Here is a 23,373-nt window from a genome sequence, read left to right on the forward strand (position 1 = left end):
TTTCCCTCCCTTATATTGTATGCAGGCTACGCCCCCGCCCCAGGCTACCCTACCTACCATAGGACAGGTGTGACACTCACACTCATAATCCCAGCATTGGACCATGAATCAATCACAAACTCTAGAAGCCCACATCATGACTGTATGAGGCTTTGAGGGGAGTCTAGACACAAACCATAACAATCAGTGAAGCCATAGTGACCTGAAGTTTACTTGGTGAGATCTTTTAGGTACAAATTCACTATCTTTAATATGGTTTTATAGGTTGCTATGTTTTCTTGAATGAGATTTTATAGTTTGTAACATTTAGGGAATTTGTTCATTTTATTTAAGGTGTCAAATTTTTTGGCAAAAAATTTGTTTATATTTCTTACAGAACTTTCTCGTGTCTATAGGATCATAAAGGGACATTACCCCAAATTGATAGTTAATTTTGTATTAGTCTTCCACACAAATTTTCTACATATTTATTAGTTACTCTGAGAAAGGCACTGGGATCTCTATCTATAATCATGGATTTCTGTAGTTCTCCCTATTGCCTTGTATTTTCAGAAAACCAACTCTTTCTGATCACTGAACGAGTGTACTGAGCTATAACCCAATTCGTCCTTCATGAGACCTTTAAGTTCAAGAATATAGGAGAGGAATTCACAGGGTCACCATGCTTGTTTCCTTTCTCTCAAGTTCATGGTACCTGCTGTCTGATGTCCATTCTTGAAATTCATTCTTTTATATATTTCATCCTATTCATGTTTTTTTGTAATGCATCTGAACATATCTGGGCCCTGTTATTCCATTTCTGCTGGAAGCACAATTGTCTTGAAGTTATATTTATACCAGTCACCAGCAGAAAGTATATAAGTTCTTACCTGTCTGTATATGGCAGTGTTACTGTACGAAAAGTTCCAGATCTCATTCTGGGGTCCTCACTCTAAGTTAGCGCACGGGAATGTAAATATATGTACTATAGAATTGACCTGTGGCCTAGTAACTGCTTAAGAGAGAACTGGTCATCATTATATACCAGGCATTGTGTTATCAGCAGGGACAGTTGCACACTGAGGGGTACTTGAAGAGAAACAACTTATACTCATCTTTGGTTCTTCAATTCTAGCACTGTTCTAGACATACGCTATGGTTTGATAAATAAACTGAGTGAACTTGAACTAATTCAAGTAGTTGATCGGGTAAATATTTGATTTACTTGAATTTTGAAGTAGTAGGTGTTAGAATTTATAAAAGTGAGTATGCATCAATACAAAATATGAGCGATAAGCTCAATAAGAACTAAATAAGTGGTAGAGCAAAGTGACTGGGCTGCTTCATGTTCCTATTCGAAAGAGTGGAGAATAAATAGAAATTTATCACCTCAGAAAGTTTAAGGAGAGTTTCACTGAATGAATGAACATCTATTCTTCAAGAAGTCATTAAAGTCAAGATGAATTAGCATTAGGAAAAGAAGTTTGTAGTTTTCATTCAAGAGTAGCCCTTACTGTAGTCCAAATCTGAGCATCAAGCTGGTAGTGTTTACAGATGTTTTTCAAGGGACCATGTTCCTTCCATTTATGGCCTTTTCCCACCCAAGGCCTTTTCTCTTCCTTTTCTCTTAGAATCTCCCCACTACCTTTGTGTGCCTAAATTTTTATCTTTGTGTGTCCAAATTTTACCCTAACTTCAAACTCTAGCGAAGTGTTAAATCACCGATGAGCCTAACCAGTTTCCTCCATGGGCAAAATTCCTTCCTTTTCTTGGTTTTGTGATTAATATGCTACTTCCTTTTTGGCACTAATATTGTTTTTTTTTTGTTTTTGTTTTTGTTTTTCTCCGGTACCGGGAACCGAACTCACGACCTTGCGCTTGCCAGGCAGGCGCTTTTGCCGCTGAGCTAAATCCCCAGCCCCTGGCACTAATATTGTTTTAACTTGCACTTTTATTAATTCTGTCTGTCATCCTTTCTATTAAATTTCTTAAAGGTAGATTCAACATGGTGTATTCCCATTTACTCATAGAATTGTCAAAAAATATAGCACCTGGGAGATGCTGCATGTGTTTGTTAAATTAGTGGAGAAATTAATGAATATATGAATTAAAGAGTATTATTTTATGTTGCATTTCTACATGCAGAATGTAAGTTCTCTACCCTTTTTGTAGAAAATACAGAAAAGAGGACCTTTCAGTTGATGCTAAATGAATGAAAAGACTCAATGAACAAGAAGGAAAAGAAGCCTGTGACATGACAGAATGCCCAGAAATTGAGGTCTGGGCAAATGGTGGTTGTTTGCCTGAGGAATTCTGAAAGGATTTGTTGGGATTTTGGAAGACAAATTGAAAAATAACTTTTATTTTCCTGTGACTTTCTGAGAAACTCAGAACATTTACTAGTGAAGGAATATTTTCAGGAAGCTGTGGGCTGACCAGCCGACAGTGCATAAAGTAGCAGCATGTGGCTGGGGCAGATGGGAGCGTAGAAGGGCAGGAATGAAGGCAGAGGAGGGACTGTGGGTGTGGGCTGAATAGAAGAACACAATGAATGAGAGGAGGAAAAGCTTGGTTGAATGGATGTTGAAAAACAAACTAATGGCAATAGCCTTATGGTATATATTGATGAAATACCAAAGAAAAATAATCTGCCTACAAATTAGCCCAGGTAGAAATTTTGAAAGATCAGCTCTACTTCCAATTTCCTAATTCTGATAAAAAGATGGATTATCAGCCTTGAGACTTTCACACCTAAAGATCACTAGTGTGAACTAATTTACCATCACCAAGGTACAAATGTAAAAAAATTAGGTGACCCAAATCATGCAGTTCTTCCAGAAAATAACAGGGCAGAAATTTTTCATTTATGTTACCAAATGGCTTGCTATAATTTGTACCTTGTTCTGCACTACTTGGATTTTCTAGGTCAATTAAATGCATAATTTATTAATTATGCTCTGTATTTCCCTCCATTTGCCTCTTAGCTCTCAAAACACGTGAATAAATACAGCTATTGTTGTATGTAAAACTGTCCCTGAGAGCACGGCTTCCTTTGGAACTTCTGGCTGCACGGCACCTTCTCCCAAGGTATCCTGCTCCTTCCTCGGGATTCCCACAGCCACAGAGCCAGTTGGGGCTGGTGGAGCTCGTCTCACTCTGCAGGCTACTCTGTTAGGGAAAGGGACTCAGAATGTGTTTCTAAATTCTACTTACGTTCTATGTAAGGACTTGCTTAAACAAGCCTTTTGTGCTATTAAATAAACATTTCTGGGATTAATACATTTCATCTCCATGCTGCCCACTTTCTGGTTCCAACGATATATAAATGCATGACTTTCTTTGCTCATCTATATTGATTCTATCTAGAATAAGAAATAAGTTGACTTTTCCCAATACAAAGGCAATGCAAAGGTCTTCTAACTACTCTTAAAATATAAGGTAAGAAACTGTATTTTGTTTTCACAAACCTCCTTATGACTAGTCTTTGGGGATAATCTCAGATAAACAGCACGTAGCATAATAATGGCAGTAGAACTCTGCAAGTAGAGAATAGAACACGTCTATGTCTTAAATATCCAAAAGAAGAACAGGGGATATTAAAAAATACTGTGAGTATGCATGTATTTCTCACACAGTAGACAATGCAGACAGCTCTGTGTGTGTGTGTGTGTGTGTGTGTGTGTGTGTGTGTGTGTGTTTGCCACTGCCTTCCATTTTACTACTTTTCACAAGATATTCAATTTTTATCTCTGTGGCCTACCACCCTATTCTTGTGGTAGAAATGTTTTTCACATCTCTCTCCCTTCTACTCCTACCTCTTTCCCCCCACACACTTATGGTATATACAGTCTCACCAGACCCGTGTGAAGGCAGGGGAACACTGAAAATCCTTCCCAATGAAAACATCTGTCTCTGTTCAAGTCATGCCCAGTTATCCCCCAAAAGAAATGTTCTGATTAACTTTTTTTAAGGTCTTAAGATAGCAGTTTGTGTAGCAGATCTAATTAAGAACTTTATGTAACAGATCTGCGGGGTTTTTTTTTTTTTTTTCCTCCTTCAACTGGGTTCTTTGAGCTCAGTTTGAGTGTTACCAGCTTGCGCTATGCAACGGCCAAGTGCTTCCCCGGCTGAGAACTATGAGCTTTTGTGGGATACTATCGCTTCCTTAAAACAATGTGAGCAAGCTATGCAACATGCATTCATTCCGGTAAGGAATATCTTCTTTATTTTCTTATGGATTATTATAGTTTTCTCCTCATTATTATATCTACAGAGAAGCACATGCATTCTATGCATTTAAGACATGATATCTTCTCTATGCTTCTTATTCAGGATAAACATGCATCTGTTTTATTTGCTCAGTGTAAAATCAGAACTTAGTATGGCCAAATATTGATCAATAAGAAAGACTAAACAGTGATCCAAATCAACTTGTCTCAGTAAAGATAATGGTTTCTAATAGTAATATGTATTAAAGGAAGGTCACATTATTAATATTTCTTGTATTAGAATCTGAAATAGCCTGGAATGTATATTTCCTGGTTGATTACCCCCAAACTACTTAGAATTGCTTCAATATCTTTGGCAGTTGAGTTTGAAAGATAGATGAGCCATTAACTAATTTTAAAATTTCTGTTCTTTGCTAATTTGAGTAAAATCCCCATAAAACTTCTCTTGAAGTATGTGACTGTTTCTTTTTTAAAGAGTGGTACAATATTTAGAGACTTGTGATCATGTTATAATGTATATATAAATAAATTACTATGTGACTCAGGGTTATATTTTACTTTATGAAATGTTTGTGACTGTAATTTATCTGACTAGAGGGGTGCAACTGGCTACATTTGATAAGATCACATCAAGAAAATAAGAATTGAAAGAAAAATATTAAAATATTTGATTACTTAAATTGATTATTTTGAAGGATTGAGATAACCAATTAGAAATGAGGGAACAATCTTCAAAATAAATGTTTGCTAAAAAGTATTTTGAACTTTGTCAAGCAAAACATTATTTGTGACATAGATACTGGGTATGGTTCCATCAATAGTTGCAATACACAAATCTTTGTTGAAATTCATGCTGTTTTCAGGTTGATCAAATTAGATGTCATATTTTTCTCTACAACTTGGGGATCACCTAAAGGTTTCAAAGACTGTGCTATATTTGAAGTTCTCTTAAGTGAACTACATATGTTCTAATTGGATTTCTGTAAGTAGATTTTAAGTATTAAAAACATAAAATGTACATAATTTTTGCAAGGATTCTAAAAAGTTGACCGTGGAAACACTCAATCATAATAAGCTATGTTAATTCTGTTTTGAACTGGAATCTGGTGTATAGAGTTTGTTTCTGCTATCTTTGTCATACTCCTCTTGCTTTGTTTTGACAAAGAAAGTCTGATACTCTGAAGCTCATGCATCTGTTCCTATCTGAGCCTTCTCTGGGCAGCCATAATTTTTCTCCCTTCTTGATTTCTTGTATGCATCTTTGCTTTATCATATAACATATCACCATATTTTCTTTGTTCTCGTAGTCATCTTTTAACTTCTTCAACAGAGGTAGGAAGGAAGGCTGGGAAAGAGAACTAAGATTTGTTTTCCTAACTTCCTATCTTGAATTCCTTTACTGCAGAGGCATGTCTATCTCCAGTAGAAAAAGCACTTGGAGAGCAAGTGAAGACTGTCTCCACACGGGTCTTCAACTCTAGGATTTCCAGTTAATGCATGGCACTTTTCACCACCAGCTTTGTTAATGCTGACCTCATAAATTATTTCTATTCAAATCCATGTAAAGAAAATAGTGAACATGGAATAAATCATTGTAGAGTGGATTGAGAGATGATGTATTCATTAAGGACTAGATCTTCATGGGAACAGATAGCCTTTGAACCAATATCCCTGGGCTGTGGGCTATTTTTAGTTCAATTCTCTTGTCTGTCCCCATATCCGCTATTTCATACACATACACATTGCTTAGTTATTGATCAACTTTGTTCAAAATCTTTCAGAAAATATTAGGTGTTTTCTAATCTCCTCAATCTTTTCACATTTCTTTCAAATCTTTAAGTGTACATATCATTATAATTTTATGAGGACTTTTAAAAGAAAATATAGCCATTATAATATTACCAGTTGAAGATAATACTGTTTAAATAGGGCCTTAATTTGTTTTTGCTAGCATGTATAATTTAGATCTCAGACAATACTGTAGTCCCTACTTTATGTACTTTTTAATACAATATTTCAAATAATTATATATTTATACACAAACCTTAGTAATACTCTATATATTTAGAATATCTTAACAAATCCTGTGATGCCATTATATTAAAGAAATAACAATGTATGTGTCTCAATTACTTCCTATAACATAAACCTAATTCTTTTTTAAAAAATCAAATATTTGATTTAAATATTTAAAGTGTGGATACATATTGATATAGCCAAGTTTAGAAGAGCTAAAATGCACAAGCAGAGAAATGCTTTTCTATGCTTGCACTGTGAACATGGAACCCTCATACATCCTTAGAGACCAGAGGCACCTAATAGGCTCACGTCATCCCTCTTTTGCTCTCACAGAAAGCTGTGATTCAGCTAATGCAGATCTGTGGGATAATAACAAGCCTGACATAAAATTTCAATTTATGGCATGATCTTAACACAGAGAACCTTCCATTTAGTTGACTGGTCTCATTGCTGAGCACCATCATCTGGGTAATCCTGCCCAAAACAGTCTGAGAGAAGGGAACTCTAAGGAAACTTCTTGGGGCTGGGGATTTAGCTCAACGGCACAGCACCTGCCTGGCAAGCGCAATGTTGTGAGTTCGATTCCCGGTACTGGAAAAAAAAAAAACCAAAACTCTAAGGAAACTTCTTCAGAGTTTCAAGGTTTGATTTCACAAATGAGATTATGCCCTGTGGTGATAAGATGGAAATCAAATCTAAAATCTTAAGCAGGTTCATCTGCTGGACCCAGACCCCTATATGCAAAGCAGCAACAAAGACTTTCCCATATCTTTTATCAGTAAGTGCTTTGCCAGTGTAAGTCTCTTGAATACATGAATGAAGGATCCTTCTCTCTGGAGCCTTGTGAGCATCCTTCCAGACAAGCAGTATCTTTAGTACTAGCCAAATCAAAGACTTTGCAATTTTATTCAAGTAATTAGAGGGGCTTCTCGACATTGACCCATAATGTATGCTTTCTTTTTTTCTCATAAAGACTTACTTGTGTAAGTCCTACTTTCATTTACTATGACTGTGCTCAGTTCAGGCACATTTTGTGGTGCCCTAATGATGTGCTAGCCCCTCTTCTGGGCCCAAGATAAGGATGACAGGTATATCCACAACTTCTTTGTTGTATCATTACTTTATAAGAGAGACTTTATTATCATGTAACTGAATGGCTCCCCTACTGTTTCTTATTCCATGAAAGTTGGCATTTCATGTATTGGTAGTTGTTATATTTAGATTCAAAAAGACACTCATACTGCTATTCAGTGGGTCCTCGGTGCATTTCTTCTGCTCATCTTGCTGCTAGATCTGAACTTCTGTCAATCTAAAACAGTTAGATGAGTAGTCATTTATCCATCTCAGAAAAATTTATTTTGACCCTAATTTGAATGTCATGCAGGCTGCCAAGCATTGGGAGAAAAAAAAAAAAGAATAAATCAGGAAGATCCCTAGTTGAAATTTTGCCCATAGAAATTTCCAAATGAACATACAAATCACTCTTAATATCAGATGAAAAGTACCCTAACTAACTCCCCAAGAATTACTAGAAGACTTCAAAGAAGGGGCAAGCATCGTAGAAGGATTTCTCAGCTCGGTTTTGAAGTTTAAGTAGCATATTTGCCTTGCAGTAAAGTTGGACAAAGAAGACTAAACAGAAAGAGTCAGTTTTCAAATGGCTGCTTCCAAGATAAGACAGGATGAAATACCTGCTACAGAGGCATAAAGGCTTGGCAGAGCAGAAGGGGGTAAGGGCATGCTGTCAGTTCTCTCCCATGTTTCCACCTCCCTCTCCAAGCATTAGAGAAGAAGCTATGTAGGAACAATAAGGATGAGAGTTCAGACACTCAGTTGAGGTCAGAAACTCTGCAGGTAGTCAGAAAGGACAATGAATAATTCAGGCGTGCTGACTAGGGAGCTGGAACTTTATAAGTAAATGTTTAGTACAGCAAGAGGTGATGTTCAATGATATCAGATACAAAAGGCGGCTTCATGGCCCCTGATACATGTTCTCAGGCCCATAGATTGACAAATTGTCATTGTCCAGGTCTGGAGATATATACACAGAGGAGAGAGAATGCTTGCGCATGGGTATTAAAGAATGAAACTCATGCAGTAAGAGAAAGAGGGGGGCGTGTGCTCCCACAGAGAGACACTGAAAAATTAATCCTAAAGGGAACTAGGAGAGCCTGGGCTGTGGCTTTCTGGGTTCTTGGAAACTCCTAGTTCTCAGTTCCAGTCCCTGTGGTGGCCGACTCTGCTCCGCTCTCTGCCTGTTCCTGATAATAAATTCCAAATTTCTCTTCAACTACTGCAAATGGCATTCACTTCCTGCAACCAGAGAACCTTAAGCTAGACAGGGACAGCAGCCAGTGAATGACCAGTGACACAGCAATTAAGATGCTGCTCAGCAAGAAAGGGCAGAACAGAGACACAGACATAAGCAAATCAGCTGAGCACACGGAGCTTCAAGATGAGATTCTGTCTTCCAAGCTTTAACTCATTTTCAGTTCTACAAAACTTCTCTCCTGCCTCATAGCTACATGATCTTCCTTTTCTCTCCCAGTTTTCAAACCTGATCAGCACCTGCTGGTGGTAAGTGAGTAAGGAATCTGCTTACAAACTGTGGCACTCCACAGTTTGTTACTTACTTCTCACAGTATTAGCATGAAATTGCCCTGTTACCATAATCTTCATCTTAGAAGACCTGTGATTCCGGTAGTTTGTTTAAAATCAAATACCAAGTAAGCAGAGCAGAGAATGCTGACCTGTGAATCCTCATCCTGCTTGCCTTTCTCCTTCATACCCACCATGATATTTTTCTCTTTCACTTGTGCAAATTCTCTGCTTTGTATTATAAACACTAGCAGGTTTCTCTTGTATCCACATGGTGCTGTAAATTCCTCACAGGACAGGACCATATGCTTCTCCCCTCCTTATTTTGTATAGTGCCAAGTTCAGTACTTTCAACATGACACTTGCTAAATAAATCTGTTTGGGCTGATTAATACATAAGAAATGAGACTTAGGCAGCAATGAGATGATAATGAGGAAATAATCCTCCTTTTCTCAAATTCAGCCTGAAAATCTGTCTGCTGAGCTCCAGCATCACCTCTACTGACTACTTTTCATTCCTGGATGCCTGCTTTCACCCAGGACATCGGATCTGAGCCATCGTAAGCTTAGGTCAGCTCTATAAAGCATTTGTTCAGAGATGACTTTCAGTCCTAGCACATGGAGTTCCAAGTATGTTTTGTCCTCTTCTAAATATCCCTCAACTCATCATCCTCAATCACGTTAGATTCATTTTTTTTTACTCCATTCTTCTTAACCTCACTTTACACTTCTGTTTAGTAACACCCCACTTTGTAGTCTATTTCCTTGTACAGAATATGATTGAGGCTATTAATGGAACTTCTATTAGTGCAGAAATAGAGATGACACTTAATCTATGGAGACATTCAGCTGAGGGGGGTGCTACGCTAGAAGTGACCTGGATAATTACAACAGCTTGAGTCCACAGCAATGTTTGAAGATTGCTGGTGAAACGGAATAGAATTGTCACTTTTGGTTTTCTTTTTGGAGGGGGAGAGCAAGAGCTTGCTAGCTTTTTATTGTCTTCCCTTGTACAGTTTGGATTTTCTTTGACTGCTTGTCTTATGCACAATTGGAGTTCACAAAATCAAGCACAGGATGCATTCCCTGTACTCCAGTATACAGCGTTTTTGTTGATTCATCAAAATAGAGCATTAGCACAGACATATGTTATAGTACAATAGAGTAAAAATAAGATTCATGCTGGGCTGTTTCACTTTCCTTTACCTACCCTAGAAATTGCAGCAGTAGAATGTCGCACTTACTTATTATGAAACAGCAAAAAGAACAGCTGTTCAGAATTCATACTAAAAAATCAAAATTAAAAATCATACACAACAGAAGCTCAAAACTTTTAGTGAACTATTGTAGGTATATCATATAGAACAGTAAGTCTCTGACTTTCGAATGAATTCCATTCCGGGAGGACGTTCGTAATAAGATTTCTCCATAAGTCCTGACAAAGTGAGTCCTACACTCCATTTTCACTTTTGTTTCCATCTTATTTCTTTGCACTTCCTAGCGAGTTCCTCCATATCATCAGTGCTTTTCATCTTGCTTCCACCGTCATGGGCTCTGACTGAGCGCTGTGCTATTGTACACTGAAGTAAGCACACAGCAGCACAACGGGGCAATGTCGGGTGGATACGTGGGCTACTTCTGAGATTTGTTTGCAACTGTGAATGTTCCTCATGTAAGATCTGCTCCTACTGTGAAAGTTCGCAAGTCAAATGTTCTTAGTCGGGGACTTACTGTACTCTTAATTTTTATTTAGATATTCTTTCTTAGGCAAAATGCTTAAGAGCACTGAAATTCTAATTTGTATCTTGTTTAGAAACCCCCAAATATACTATACCAATGTTTTTGCAGTTGATGCTGCTACTGCTGAAGTCTACCAGTACTTTTTACCTTCCCTATATTTATTTTCCTTGTTATAATTTCCAAAGCAGTAAAACATAGCTTTTTTCATTACAGCTATACAAGGGAGGAAGGGTATGTTCCAATTACGCCACAGTATTTATGAGAAAATTAAAGTTCAGGAAATCAAAATGTCCAGGTTCAGAAAGGGTTAAGTGGGAAGACATAACCTACTCAGACTAGAGTCTCAGTCTCCTGTACTTTTTGCTCAAGTTGAAGGACCTGAATCTAATTCTTGCTCTATGACTTGCTAGCTTGGGTGGATTAATCAAAGCCTCTAGGCCTCTGTTTTATCTGATAAAATGAGATTTTATACAGCTATTTCTAGCCTTGTTTGATTTTTAATGAGACGATGTGAGTTAAACCCTTGGCACAGTACTTAAGGAAAGGGTGTGCCCCTTTGTAATTACAGTTGGTGAGTATTGTTTTCCTTTTTGCTTCTTTTGGTTGCTGTTTGTATATATTTGTGATATACAATAATTACATTCATTCTGGAGGGCTTGGTACCTATACGGTACATATAGGTATGTACCGTATCTTAATCATGTTTACTTCCCCTTCCCCTCCTTCCCCTCCCATTTTCCCTTTTCCAGATCTGCTTCCCATCTCTCCTGTTTCCCATCATTCCTATATTTTGCTCTTTAACTTACAGATGTTTCAGCTTTCTCACATAGGAGAAACCATGTAATATTTAACCTTCTGATTTATTTCAGGTAGCCTTATGATTTCAAAGTGCATCCATTTTCCTACAAATTACTCAGTTGTACCCTTTGTGACCGATCTCACATGTTCTCCATCCATTTATCTGTTGATGGGCATATAGGTTGCTTCCAAGATTTAGTTATTATGAGTTGTGCTGCTATAAACATGTAATATGTTGACTTTAAATCTTCCAGGAAGATATCCAGAAAATCTATAACTGGGTCAAGTGGAATCTCTGTTTTTAATTTTTGGTGGAATTTTTATGCTGATTTCCATAGTGGTAGTACTAGTTTACATCTTCACCAATGATGTAGAAAGGTTCCTTTTTCCCCACAAATATTATTTTCTGAGTCCTTGATAATAGTATTCTTTCTAGAGTAAGATGAAATCTCAGTGTTGTTTTGATTTGCATTGCACTAGTGGCCAAAGATGTGTGTGTGTGTGTGTGTGTGTGTGTGTGTGCATCCTTGTTGTGCTGGGGATGGAACCCAGGATTTCCTGCATGGCAGGATGTCAGAACAAGCACTCTACCACTGAGCTACACCCCAAGTTTGCTAATTTTGAATATCCTAAATGTATACTTTTATAAATTTCATAGTGTTCACAGCTGCTGCCGTTTGCTTCTTGGATCATGGATGACTAGATAATAAATTATAATTTCCATTTATAAATCGAGATTTTCAGATGTATTAAATGAATCAGCGAAGTTTACTGTGCAAGTGAGGAGAAAAGAAAAGAAACCTTAAATGTTGGCCAGATGATTAAAGTTCTAAACTTCTTATTGCTATTTTTATGATATTCAAAATTAAACTAGTATTAAGATTAGAAGCCACACAGTCCTTATTTATAGCTGGCTCTAACCTCAGAAACAATTTGGAGGTTAAGTGACCAGGTTTCATAAGGCCATAGCCAGCCCTAGAACCTTCCTCTGCTGACCCCAGGTGCAATAGGAAGTAGCTCACCCTCACACAAAAGCGTAAGGTGGTATAGTTCCTACTGAGTTAGAGTTAGAGAAGAGGAGTCATGAGATGTAAATTTGCATATATCATATTCATAGAGAAGTTATCTACTTCTTTCCAGTTTCTTGGGAGAAATCTTATGCAAAACAAATGATGTTTCCAGTCGTGAAGTTGCAAGGCCAATAGAAAAAGCAGCCTCAGTACAGAGGAGACAACCTCCGGCTGGTAATCATCATCCCCCCTATCTGAATGCTGGAGTCCCTCTGGGCCAGGAAACAACATCCTGCCTCCCTCTCTCCTTTCTTTTCATTCCCTCCTCTCGCTGCATTATCTCCTCTTATGTATAACAACAACAGATAGTCTTTGATCTTACCCTGAAAAATATTGCAATAGCACTATGCCGGAGCTTAAAGGGAGAGGTAAATTAAATAAGTAGGACCCTTACTTTTCACAATAACTGAGATGAAGAAAGGCACCTGGAAACTGCAAAACTAAGAATGGCATATTCACTGGAACTCTGCGAAGCAAAAACAGCTGTGGGGCTAGGCACTGGTTGGCATTTCACACCCAGAGATTTATGGGCTCCTGCCTCGTAGAACAAAAAGTTCATTGCCTATTTGATGACAATATACAAACACATCTGCAGAATATATTCCTTGGCACCAGTAAATGCCAGCAATTTTTAGTAAACCTTTATTTTTCTAGTCCTTATTCACTGTTTCTTTTTATCTATTCTTTCTTCATGTTTTTCCTCATTGAAAGTGATTCTAAATGGAACATTAATTTTGAAGAAAAATGGAGAGTTGAAGAATGTTAGATTTCTGGACACTATCAGAATTTTAAACTAGGAAAATAGAACTAAAATGTTACACACCTTACTCCATTTGTAATCCTAACAAAGTGCAGTGAGTCAGAGGCAAATCTTTGAGCATCCTACCGATGCCGCATAGCCATGAGCACATTATCGATCAGTCATGATTAGACATAGTAAGTGAACCCATAATTCTTCTAAGTCTCTCTCAATATTTCCTCTCACACTAGAGAAGTAGTCCAGATATGAGATATTTTGAGACATTCTCTGTTCAGACTTCAGTGTGTAATTTAGTGTCAAATTATAGTTAGAAGGGGAAAACATGAAAGTGGAAGAAAAATTATTTCTGGAGTTAAGACTTAGAGAACATTGAGAGAGGCAAGGATGGCAGCAAGAGTTCAGTGATAATTCTCTGTTTCATTTCAGATTTGACTCTTTAATATAGAACTCTTTGCAACCGATAATATGGTCTGAAGGCCAGGAAGGTAACTGATGTATAACAAGAACACAAACCTTTAGCATGGAGCAAAAGGATCATAAATGGATTTCTTAGGTGCTTTGTCTACAGGATATAAGACCCCATTCTTTAGACAGTTCACAAGAAATTCATCTATGTCACTGATCTTTATATAATTCAACCTTTGTCTTACTTCAGCATGCCTTTCTTAACATCTTTTTGCTGCTTCTGAGTGGTAAAAGCAGAGACAGGCACGTGCCTGAAGGAAGAGTTGTATAGCATCCATGCCTTTCCTCCTCATTTTCCCACCAAAATAAAATTTACAATGCATGAAATCAGATCCTTGATGAGACATGGACTTTTATAGGTCATTTTTTATCCCTCAAATATATAAATAACTACGGCAGGTCAGTTCATTTGCTTTCTTCTGAGTTACTGTACTTCCCAGCTCCAAAACTGAGACCTCCTCATAGTCCAGCCGTCTTTATCTCAGGAACAGGATTCCTGGACTGGAGTGTCCACTTCCAGAGAGACAGGGCACCTGGGCTTTGACATGTGGAACTTCCTGGGATGTCAGCCTGACTCTATTATAAATGATTTGAAATATTATCTTGTGGCAAAAATATCTGATTATGAAATAAATAAAATTAGTTTTTTTAAAAGATAAAGTGCAAGACTCCAAATAAAGATTTAGTTTGGGCTGGGTCTTTGGACAGATATCTTTATCATGACCCGTGAGGCCTTAGTTCTCTCCCAATTCCATGCTTCCTCTCACACATCACCCTCTCCTGAGGTACTGTGGGTAGTAATTTAGGGCAGATAGTATTTTCAGCAGCTGGATCCCTTGTTCCACAGACAGCAATAATATGAACAAGAATATGGTTTTGGAGTCAAGATGAGTGAGTTTCTGCTCCACTACTTATCGGTCTATTAGCCTTGGACAAGCTGTGTGGCAGGTCTTTGCCTTCTTTTCTTATCTATAGAGGATCATAGTTAGGGTGTGTATCCCACTAGATTATAATGAAGACTGGAAAAAAGTGAGCATAAAGTACCTGCATATGGTTGGCATATAATTACTCTTAATTTGCATTCCATATATATTCTCAACAATGAGAATAGCATTGTTTGTAGTATAAATCCCAGACGTCCACACATGGCAGTATATTACAAGAGCTTCTCACCAGAAGGAAGCATGCCATTGTCCGAGTCTACCCACTGCATCCATTCTGTTGTCTCAAAAACTACTCATTTTATTTCTCATTGCTGTGTTTCAAGCTCCCACAGTTTTCAAAATCAATCTTTTGTGTGTATTTTGTTTGCCAAGCATCATTAGGTGTGTAGACATGGGTGCCTGGTAAAGAACTGAAGTAAGAACAGAATCCTATCTTTAAAACAATTACAGTTTCACCAAGGATATCTGAATATCACACGTGAACCAATTAGCTGTCAACACCTGTAAGAACAGAAAAGAAATGTTCATTACGAATATCTGGCCTTGATGCTTGCACAGGACTCCTTTTCTTCAACATGTATAATTCAGTAGAAAGTGAAGAAGTACAAATAATGAGTGCTTTAAAACTGGAGGGGTAATGGAATGAATAGATTGAGTCCTGCAGTGACGAGCACGGAAGCTCTTATGGAGGATCAGGGATGTCAGAAGCCCTGCAGGGTAGAAAGAATTTGTCAGGCTGATGAGAATGGGGGCCTTGACTGATGCAGGAAGTGGAATACAGAAGAAATATGTACTAATACAAAATATAGTTAAAGCTTAGACGTAGCAAAGGCACTGTAGTAGGCATGAACAAGTTATGTGCTTGGAGGAGTAAGAATCCTGGCCACATGGAAGAAAAAAGAAAGCAGTCACTTATTGATCACTCATAGTGGGAAAGACCTTGATCCATGTGCCACGGAAGAAAGAGGCTCCATCTTAGCTCAGAGAACCAGATTATTGACAGTTTATTCAGAGTTCTTGTTCCTAAACCTGGACAATATAGCTGCTAAGATTACTGCTCTTTGGTAACTTAGCGACAAGAAGCAGATGGTATCCACATGGCTCTTTCCAGGAATAGCACCACGTGGAGTGAATCAGTGGATCGAGTGGGAACGCTTATCATGGCACAAGGCACGCTGAGCGAACCTCATCTGAGACTTAAGCCAGTGGCTCCATTTTTTGGTGGGGTCTTCTGAGAACACTTGCATAAACAAAGCAGTTGCATTTGTAAGAGCTCAGTGTGAGCCTGTGGGATCTGAGTCATCATGGCTCAATGATGAAAAGCAAAGGGTTTCAAAGTCAGAAGACCTGCATTTGAATCCAAGCTTTGCTTCCTGCTATCTGTCCTACTTTAATAAATTCCTTGAATCACTCAGCTTTTGCTTACTTATCTATGGACAAGGAGAATTTTCACCAATCCCTCCGAGGTTCTAGAAGGAATGAACAGTAAAGCACAAGTACAGAGCTTATATAGTGAGTGCTTGAACAGTCATTATTAGTTGCCTTTCCTGTTCATGTGGAAATTCAATGATCAAATGTGCATGAACGTACTTTATAAATTATAAAGTGTGGTATTGGTATTTAGTATAATTATCAGTTTTGGTTTCAATGGTGATCTGCAGTCTGGTTTTGGTGAGTCATTCTTTATATGCTAAGTTCAGTGAGAGGTGTGGGACGGCGTAGGATGGAGGTCTGAAGGGTATTCAAGCAGTTTCTGTCTCTTGATACAAGTGTGTTGGATGTTAGAGAAAATTTTCCTTGGTTCCCCAGTGTCTTCTTTCTGGACTTCAGTCTCTAGTTGTCGCATTTTTTCTGCACTGGGAAAAAAAGAGGACAAACTCATCCTAACCAAGGTCCTCAGTGTATCATTCTTTTTCTGCAAAATACTATACTTTTTTTTTTTTTATTTTAAAGGAGGACTGAGCATTGATGGTAACACTTTAATCCAAAGGGATGACATACTAATGAAGGGTTTTGAGGGCTGACAGAGAATCTAAGTTGACTAGGACAGACTTCTGGATACTTGCCACGTCTTAAGAGGGCGCAGAAGCAAATGTTGTATGGTGGTTGAGAGTTACCTACTGTGCAGCCAGACTGACAGGTTTGCATATTGGTCCTGCTATTGGCAGCTAGACTTTAGGCAACTTACTTGACATCCGTTACCTTAGGTGTAAAATGAGAACAATACTGTTTTAGTTGTTGAGAAAATTTGGATAAACACAGTTGGATTGAGTTCAAGTCAACACATATGTCTGCAGTTCTTTCTTCCTGTTTTCACAGCGAGGCTGGTGGAAGGTGAGGTAGGTGGCTTCCAGTACAGTTTATTGATCCTAGGAAGAGCAACCAAGATTTTAGTGTCTTCAAATGAGACATCCTGCCACAGCCATGAACCTGAGGTTAAGGCTTCCTTGCTGACCCTCAGGCATTCAGGAATATTTCCCTCACCCACTTTCTGCCTTGATGTCCTCACCTGTGCTAGGTCACTGTGGGTTGAGGGCAAACCAGGTGATGAGCCAGAATTCATAATAATGGCTTGGGGGTACATTGGGCTGACACCTAGTTGGTCTTGTGAAGAGGGGACAGATAAAGAAGAAAGTTTTTAAAAGCAAAAGCAAGCATGATAATAAAAAAATAACCTTACACTTATAAACTCCTTTTTTGCTTCACATGCTTTTTTCTCCACCTAACTTCTTGAGGAAATAGGTTAACTGGAAAACAGAATTGTCCCATTTTTAAGTGGGGGGTTTTCAAGAGATTAAGGGACCTAGAAACTGTGTGGGAATTGGGGAATTGAATCTGAGTCAGTGCAGTGAGAAAGTTCTCTTCGGACTGAGAGAGAAACTCGTAACTTTCCAGGCAAAAAAAAAAAAAACAACCTGCAGATTCGGTCTGGTTACCTGAAAAATCTCATGCAATGAAACCAGGAGACAAAGAAGGTAAGATCATGGGCTGGAATAAAAACTAGTTGTGAATACTTCTTAGATTTCTGAGGCACGTGACTTAGTTAATTTATGCTTCCTTCCTTCCTTACGCCCTCCCTTCTACTTCCCATTCATTCATTCATTCATTCATTTCTTTCCACTTATTTATTTATAGGCAGGGTCTCTCCATGGTATTTAGGGAGGCCTTGAAATCATTATGTACCATGCTGGCCTTGAATAAGCAATCCTCCTGTCTCAGCCTCCCAAGTTCTGGGATTACAGGCATGTGCCCCCATGCCTGACTCCTTCTCTTTCTTCCCTATCCTTCCTTCTTTTTTTTTTAACGGACCAATAGTGTTTTCTTTAGGAAACTGTAAGAGTTAAATGCACTGATGTCTCTTAAAGTATTTATCACAGTCCTTGAGACATCATAATCAATCACCGTAAGCTAGTACTTTATTATTGTTCTTTCTGTTATTCTCCTCTCTTCAGACTGACACTGAGTAATTGTGAGATCTGGCTCATGCCACTCTCTCTGTCTTCATTTTTATATTTGTAAATGAAAGGGTGGAATTAAATGTTCCCTAAGAGCTCAGCTTTAAAATTCTTGCAGACATGCCAGCCTGCAGCTCGCCATCTTTCGTCTTTTGCTCTCGTTTTTTAAAATGTTATAATAAAAAAAAAAGTTTTAGTACTTATACACATTAGCTATATTATATAAGTTAGATGTGGCCCATGGCCATTCCTCTTTACTCAAAATAAATGAGGAGAAAAAAGGCAACACGCTCCCTGTCTGTTTATTCTTCCTAATCTGTTCTTCCTTTCTCCCCCAAAACCATCAATATGTATTTAATCAGTAGTTTACCAAACAGTCTGTTCAAAGAATTTGTGAGTCAGCCAGTCTGCTTGTGCCTGGGCCTTCAGCCTTTCCCAAGGCCCTGCCTTCCGTGGCCCGTCAACAGAGGTTCTGGGGCCTCCAGCACTGGGCCACAGGAAGGACAGGACGTTCTTAGACCAGTCAGAGTCACAGGGCTTAGAACAAATCTGGCTTTGAGCTGATTTTGAAAATTGTTGCTCAACAGTAAAAAAGTAAGATCCAAAGAGGTGCAGTAAGGTCTGATTTCATCCCAAATAGCAGTAGAGCATGAGTTCCACAGCTAGACTACTCGGGATTGAAGATGTTCAATTTATAAGATGTGTGATTTTAGCAGTTATTTAATCCCTGTTTCCTTACTTATAGATTGACAGTAATAGTTATTGTTTCCTAGGGTTGTTGAAAGATTAAATAAGTATGAAATATAAAGTAAGTTCTACCGTGGGCCTGCTCTCAGTATCCATCCCACTATTAATGTAGTGGGATGATCTATGTAATAGCTGGGTCACGGTCCCACAACCTTAAGGTAGGGATAACTGTAGGTTCTTAGTAAATCCTTCCAATAGGATAGAAGGTTACTACTACTAACACCTAAGAACCTGAGTTTCTAGTCCAACAGATTGTGGCAAAGAGAGGGAACAGAAGGTTTCTATATGAACAGAGAGTAAGTGAGCAATTCAAGAAATGGAAGAAAATTCCTCTTCTTAACCATGCCACATTTTTATTCCAGAATAGAACAAGAATATTTGAGGAAAAAGTTAACACAAAATTCAGTTACTTTGAGCTAATCAACTCAGTACTTCCTCCACATGTCTCATTTCAGACCTGACAGAATATGTAGAGGGTAACCCGAATAGCCTCTCTGGCAATATCAGGATATGATCTGATCAGAGTTCACCCTGAGGACTGTCCTCTGTATGAATGGTGAAACTAAAAACTTGCATGGTATCTTGTAACAGCTAGGGACTAACAACTGTGATTTACCTTACAGTTCTGGGATCTCAGCTTTGATATTGACGTCACCTATGCAAACAATGATCTCACTTTAAGACATTCAGTGGCTTCCATTTTTTTTTTGTAATGCCATTTAGTTTTAATTTTAAAATCATTAAATTATTTTTTATTTTAAAAATTAAAAAGTCTAACAAAACAACAATGACAAAATCAAAACAACACAAAAACAATACAGGACCTCAAAACAAAATGATAGGAATTAACAATGGTTGCTACATTACCTACTGTTATCATCAACAAAGTTGCTCACCATTTTGTTTTATATCCTCATGCAATGAAATAAACAAAAGCCATTTATGGGACCTATGTCCCTGAAAGTGGACAAAAGTCTTGCTCACTCGATAGTCTTGCCCAGAGAGGCTGAGAAGGTAAGCTAGAGGCACCAAGCTCCCAAAGCAGCTTAGATACTCTTTTTGCTATTTTGCTTTTCGACTTGAACTACTGAGAACCACCTATCTTCTACCTGTCTGCTCTAGGTCTGATGAAATTCTGGCACAATTCTTAATTCTGTAAAACTTACTATTCATTAGTTGCTGCAATACGTACTTGATTTTTCTCTTTTTCTGTCTTGTTTCTTAAAAGTTCAGTTGCAGACTTAGACTCAGTCCTTTGACCTTTCCATGGATTAGCCTCCACCTCTAGATGTCAGCTGCCCAGACAGTGTCTCTTGGCTGCTCAGGAAAGTGTCCTTTCCTGCCATGACCTTGATTCTGCCCTGTACAGTGGTCCCTTGAGTTATGACCAGCCTGATATTCAAACAACTTGAATTATGACCAGAATTTTAATTGAAGACCAAATTCTTGAGTTGTGACCCTAATGCCTGTGCTTGTGCTTCTGGGTGGTTGCAGATACAGATTTAAAGAGTTCTGGAAGGAAGATTACAATATACTCTCGTGTGTGGTGTTCATTGAGAAATCCTGGGCCAATGTCTCTTTAAGGACACTGAGATCTGCATGTGTACCGGAGGGAGACTTTGAGGACCCAATATAGGAGCCTGAATCTTCAATCGACAGCTTGAGTTACAACCAGCCCTTGGGAACGAATTGAACTCATGAGTCCAGGATCCATTGTAGTTTGCATTTAAGTAGCTAATTCCTCATGTCAGAGGTATTTTCCAGATCTGGCACTTAACAAATATCGAGGAGTGACCTGCATCAATGAGCAGGAAAAATAAATTCTTTTCAAAATATGCCTTCATTATGTTGAAATGTTTCTTAGATTCTCTTGGTGACAAGCAACAGAAGTTTACCTTTCATTGCATGAGCAAAGTTGCTGATCTAAGATTCTTTGGATATCCCACAAAACTCGAAAACAAAATGTAGGTGGAATTAATGAACAATTTTATCAATACAGTAGTTTAAATTTTATCACTATCCTCTGTGCTTATTTTTTGAGGTTCTGTGGTTAAGCATTATTTTTCCTTTTTGCTGTAAACTGGCTTTCTCCACATGGAAGAGAATATAATATAACACAAAAGCTACTTGACTCATTGTTTGGGTCACCCAAGAAAGCATGCTTTTCTTAATCCTTTATAGTTTTAAAAATGCCTGCTCAGATCTTCTCAGGCATAAACACAAGCCTTGAAGCTTCTGATTAAAAGGAGATTTCTTTTTCAAATTTGTTATGAGTTTCTTTCCAGTGAATAGAAATAAGCGTAGTGAAAAAGCCAGGAATCTGCTGAATCACCAGTTTGATTTAGACATTCAATTAAGGGGATATCTACTGTGAAGAGAGAGGGCATGTATGCCAGGGCGGTATGCAGTATGGAGAAAAACTTGGAGGAAACCATCAAAGCAACCACAGAATTGGTTTTTAAGACTCAGAAACCAAACTGTATCAAACTAGAGGTCTTTCATGACTGCAAAAGTGAAAAAAGAAACTGGAGCTAGGCTGAACTAAGAGATTTAGACTACCAAGCGGTGAGAAGAATGCACCCATGGCCCACATTTAGAATATTACCACACTAAGTTGCTGCCATTTTGGAGTTTTATCCTCTGCTGATATATACACCACAGAGTGCTAAAATCATCTAATAAACTTCTGTAAAAACACTCTGTGGGGGGCTGTGAAGGTCCTGCAGCAGAGCAATGGAAGGATCTTCAGAGCCCCTGGTCTAAGAGCCCTGTGAGGTAGCATGGTTTTCCATAAGAGCTCACCTTGCCCTCTCCTACCAGTGATTGCAGAGATTGCCAGTGTCACATGGGTATGTGCTGTATGAATGTACAGTCTCCACACCCTGCTTGTTCATGTGTTTTATTAAGGTTTAGAAATAGAAATAGCAACTTTAGCCTTTGGATGTTTATGACACTGAAAAGGAGCAGTGAGTTTTTATGTAACGTAAATCACACACAACCAAGAGCTTGTACCCATACTTCAAGATTCACAGACTGCAAATCCTTTCATTTTAAAAATGTAATTATTGTTTTATAAAGGCTGGATTTGATGAAATAATAGTGACAAAATGAAGAACTTGGTATGGAATACTTAAGAAAATGTCCAGTCATATGGATATATGTGACACATTTTTGGGTTATCTTAAAAATGTCCTATAAAGCTTGCAAGTATCTATTACTTTCCTTTATAGCCTCATTTTTATTTTATAGTTACATTTAGTCAACAATTTCTGTGTGTTTATTTAGCTCTGTGTGTATATCCAAGTACTATGGAGAATCCTAGAGAACTGTACGATTCCTGTCAATTTCAAATATAGAGTCTTTTTGGAATGACCAAATTTATATGTAGGAAATGGAAAATAGCAGCATAAACACAGAAGTTTTAAAGGGCATTGCATTGAAGTAGGTTTATGAAGTTATTCCAATAATATAATCTATGTTAAGAGAAACAAAAATTGGATTAAAGCCTGAATCAATACATATTTATTGATCAAAGCTATTAAACAATAGGGAAATACAAACACTGAATATGATAATTAGGGTTTTCAGTTTATTTAAGGATAAGACAGTCACTTTCATGAGTAATAGGAACCAAAAGTAAAATCATAGGAGAGATGTCATTTAATTAGAAATATAAGAAAATCCTATGAAGATGTCACCAGATTCCTTTTGAACATCTAATATCTTGAGGTGTCTTTTGCCTTCAAGGTGGTCTCTGCTTCATTTGGATCTCCTGTTATCTTATATCATCAAGGAATCTTATATCATAAGACACTGGGGTCATAGAGCAGTGTAGAAGGAAAAAAGTGAATTGTGATGTCATAAAGGTCAATCAATATTCAAATTTCACTTCTCATTTTTGCTAAACTTTTGTTTCTTATCAATTGCATATAGTTATGCCCAAGTCAATTAAGGTTGTGCCTTGTCAGTATGGTATTTAAATGAAGTCTATTTAAATCCTTATACATATTTAATAAATAATAACTCTAATTAAGCCTTTTGAGTGCAGTTGTAGCCACTAATACAGCACTGAGATCTCTAAAATATAACAGCTCACAAACCATCTAGCAGTCTCTCCTAATAGTAGTCTTTCTTCTGAAATTTAGTTTATAAAGCACATTCAAATACATCATCTCAATTGCTCTTCACCCTTTTCAGAAAATGACTACTATTATTTCCATCCTGTAGCAAAGTAAAATGGGAGAGAGGCTTAGAAGACATGTCCTCCTAGAATCATACGGCCAGAAAGTTGTCAGTTCCCCAGATCTTGCAGTCAGGAAGTTCCTGAACCAATTTTAAACCTAGGTCTTCTGACTCCAAATCTCATGCCCTTATCCTTACACCAAACGCCTCTCGCCAAGTGTCTGTGTGCATGCACGTGGTTGTGTGCATGTATGTATGTGGACACTTGTATGAACTTTTTTCAAAGCCCCAGTTTACCCATAAGGGTGAACTTCTCAGGGATGAGTATAAATATATCATGAATGTTTAGTTGACCCTCTGTATAGGTACATAGACCAAATGTGTGGG

The 23,373-nt window shown here is 37.9% G+C and overlaps 1 protein-coding gene across 12 annotated transcripts in view; it reads left to right on the forward strand.

Annotated features, from left to right (window-relative positions):
• Nucleotides 1–23,373, forward strand: part of Dlg2 (discs, large homolog 2 (Drosophila)) — a 1,924,417-nt gene that overhangs the window by 1,199,420 nt on the left and 701,624 nt on the right. For 2 of the 12 annotated variants that reach the window (XM_013511780.1, XM_013511791.1), the window contains exon 1: nucleotides 4,079–4,186. The exons of the other annotated variants lie outside the window; for them this stretch is intronic. In XM_013511780.1, coding sequence (XP_013367234.1) covers nucleotides 4,082–4,186 — 105 coding nt within the window. In that variant the 5' untranslated portion in view covers nucleotides 4,079–4,081. Of the gene's footprint in view, nucleotides 1–4,078; nucleotides 4,187–23,373 lie in introns of those variants that run through there. 12 annotated transcript variants of the gene reach the window in all.

Source organism: Chinchilla lanigera, unplaced genomic scaffold (assembly GCF_000276665.1).
Source record: "Chinchilla lanigera isolate Chin_1 unplaced genomic scaffold, ChiLan1.0 scaffold00013, whole genome shotgun sequence".
NCBI classification, from domain to species: domain Eukaryota; kingdom Metazoa; phylum Chordata; class Mammalia; order Rodentia; family Chinchillidae; genus Chinchilla; species Chinchilla lanigera.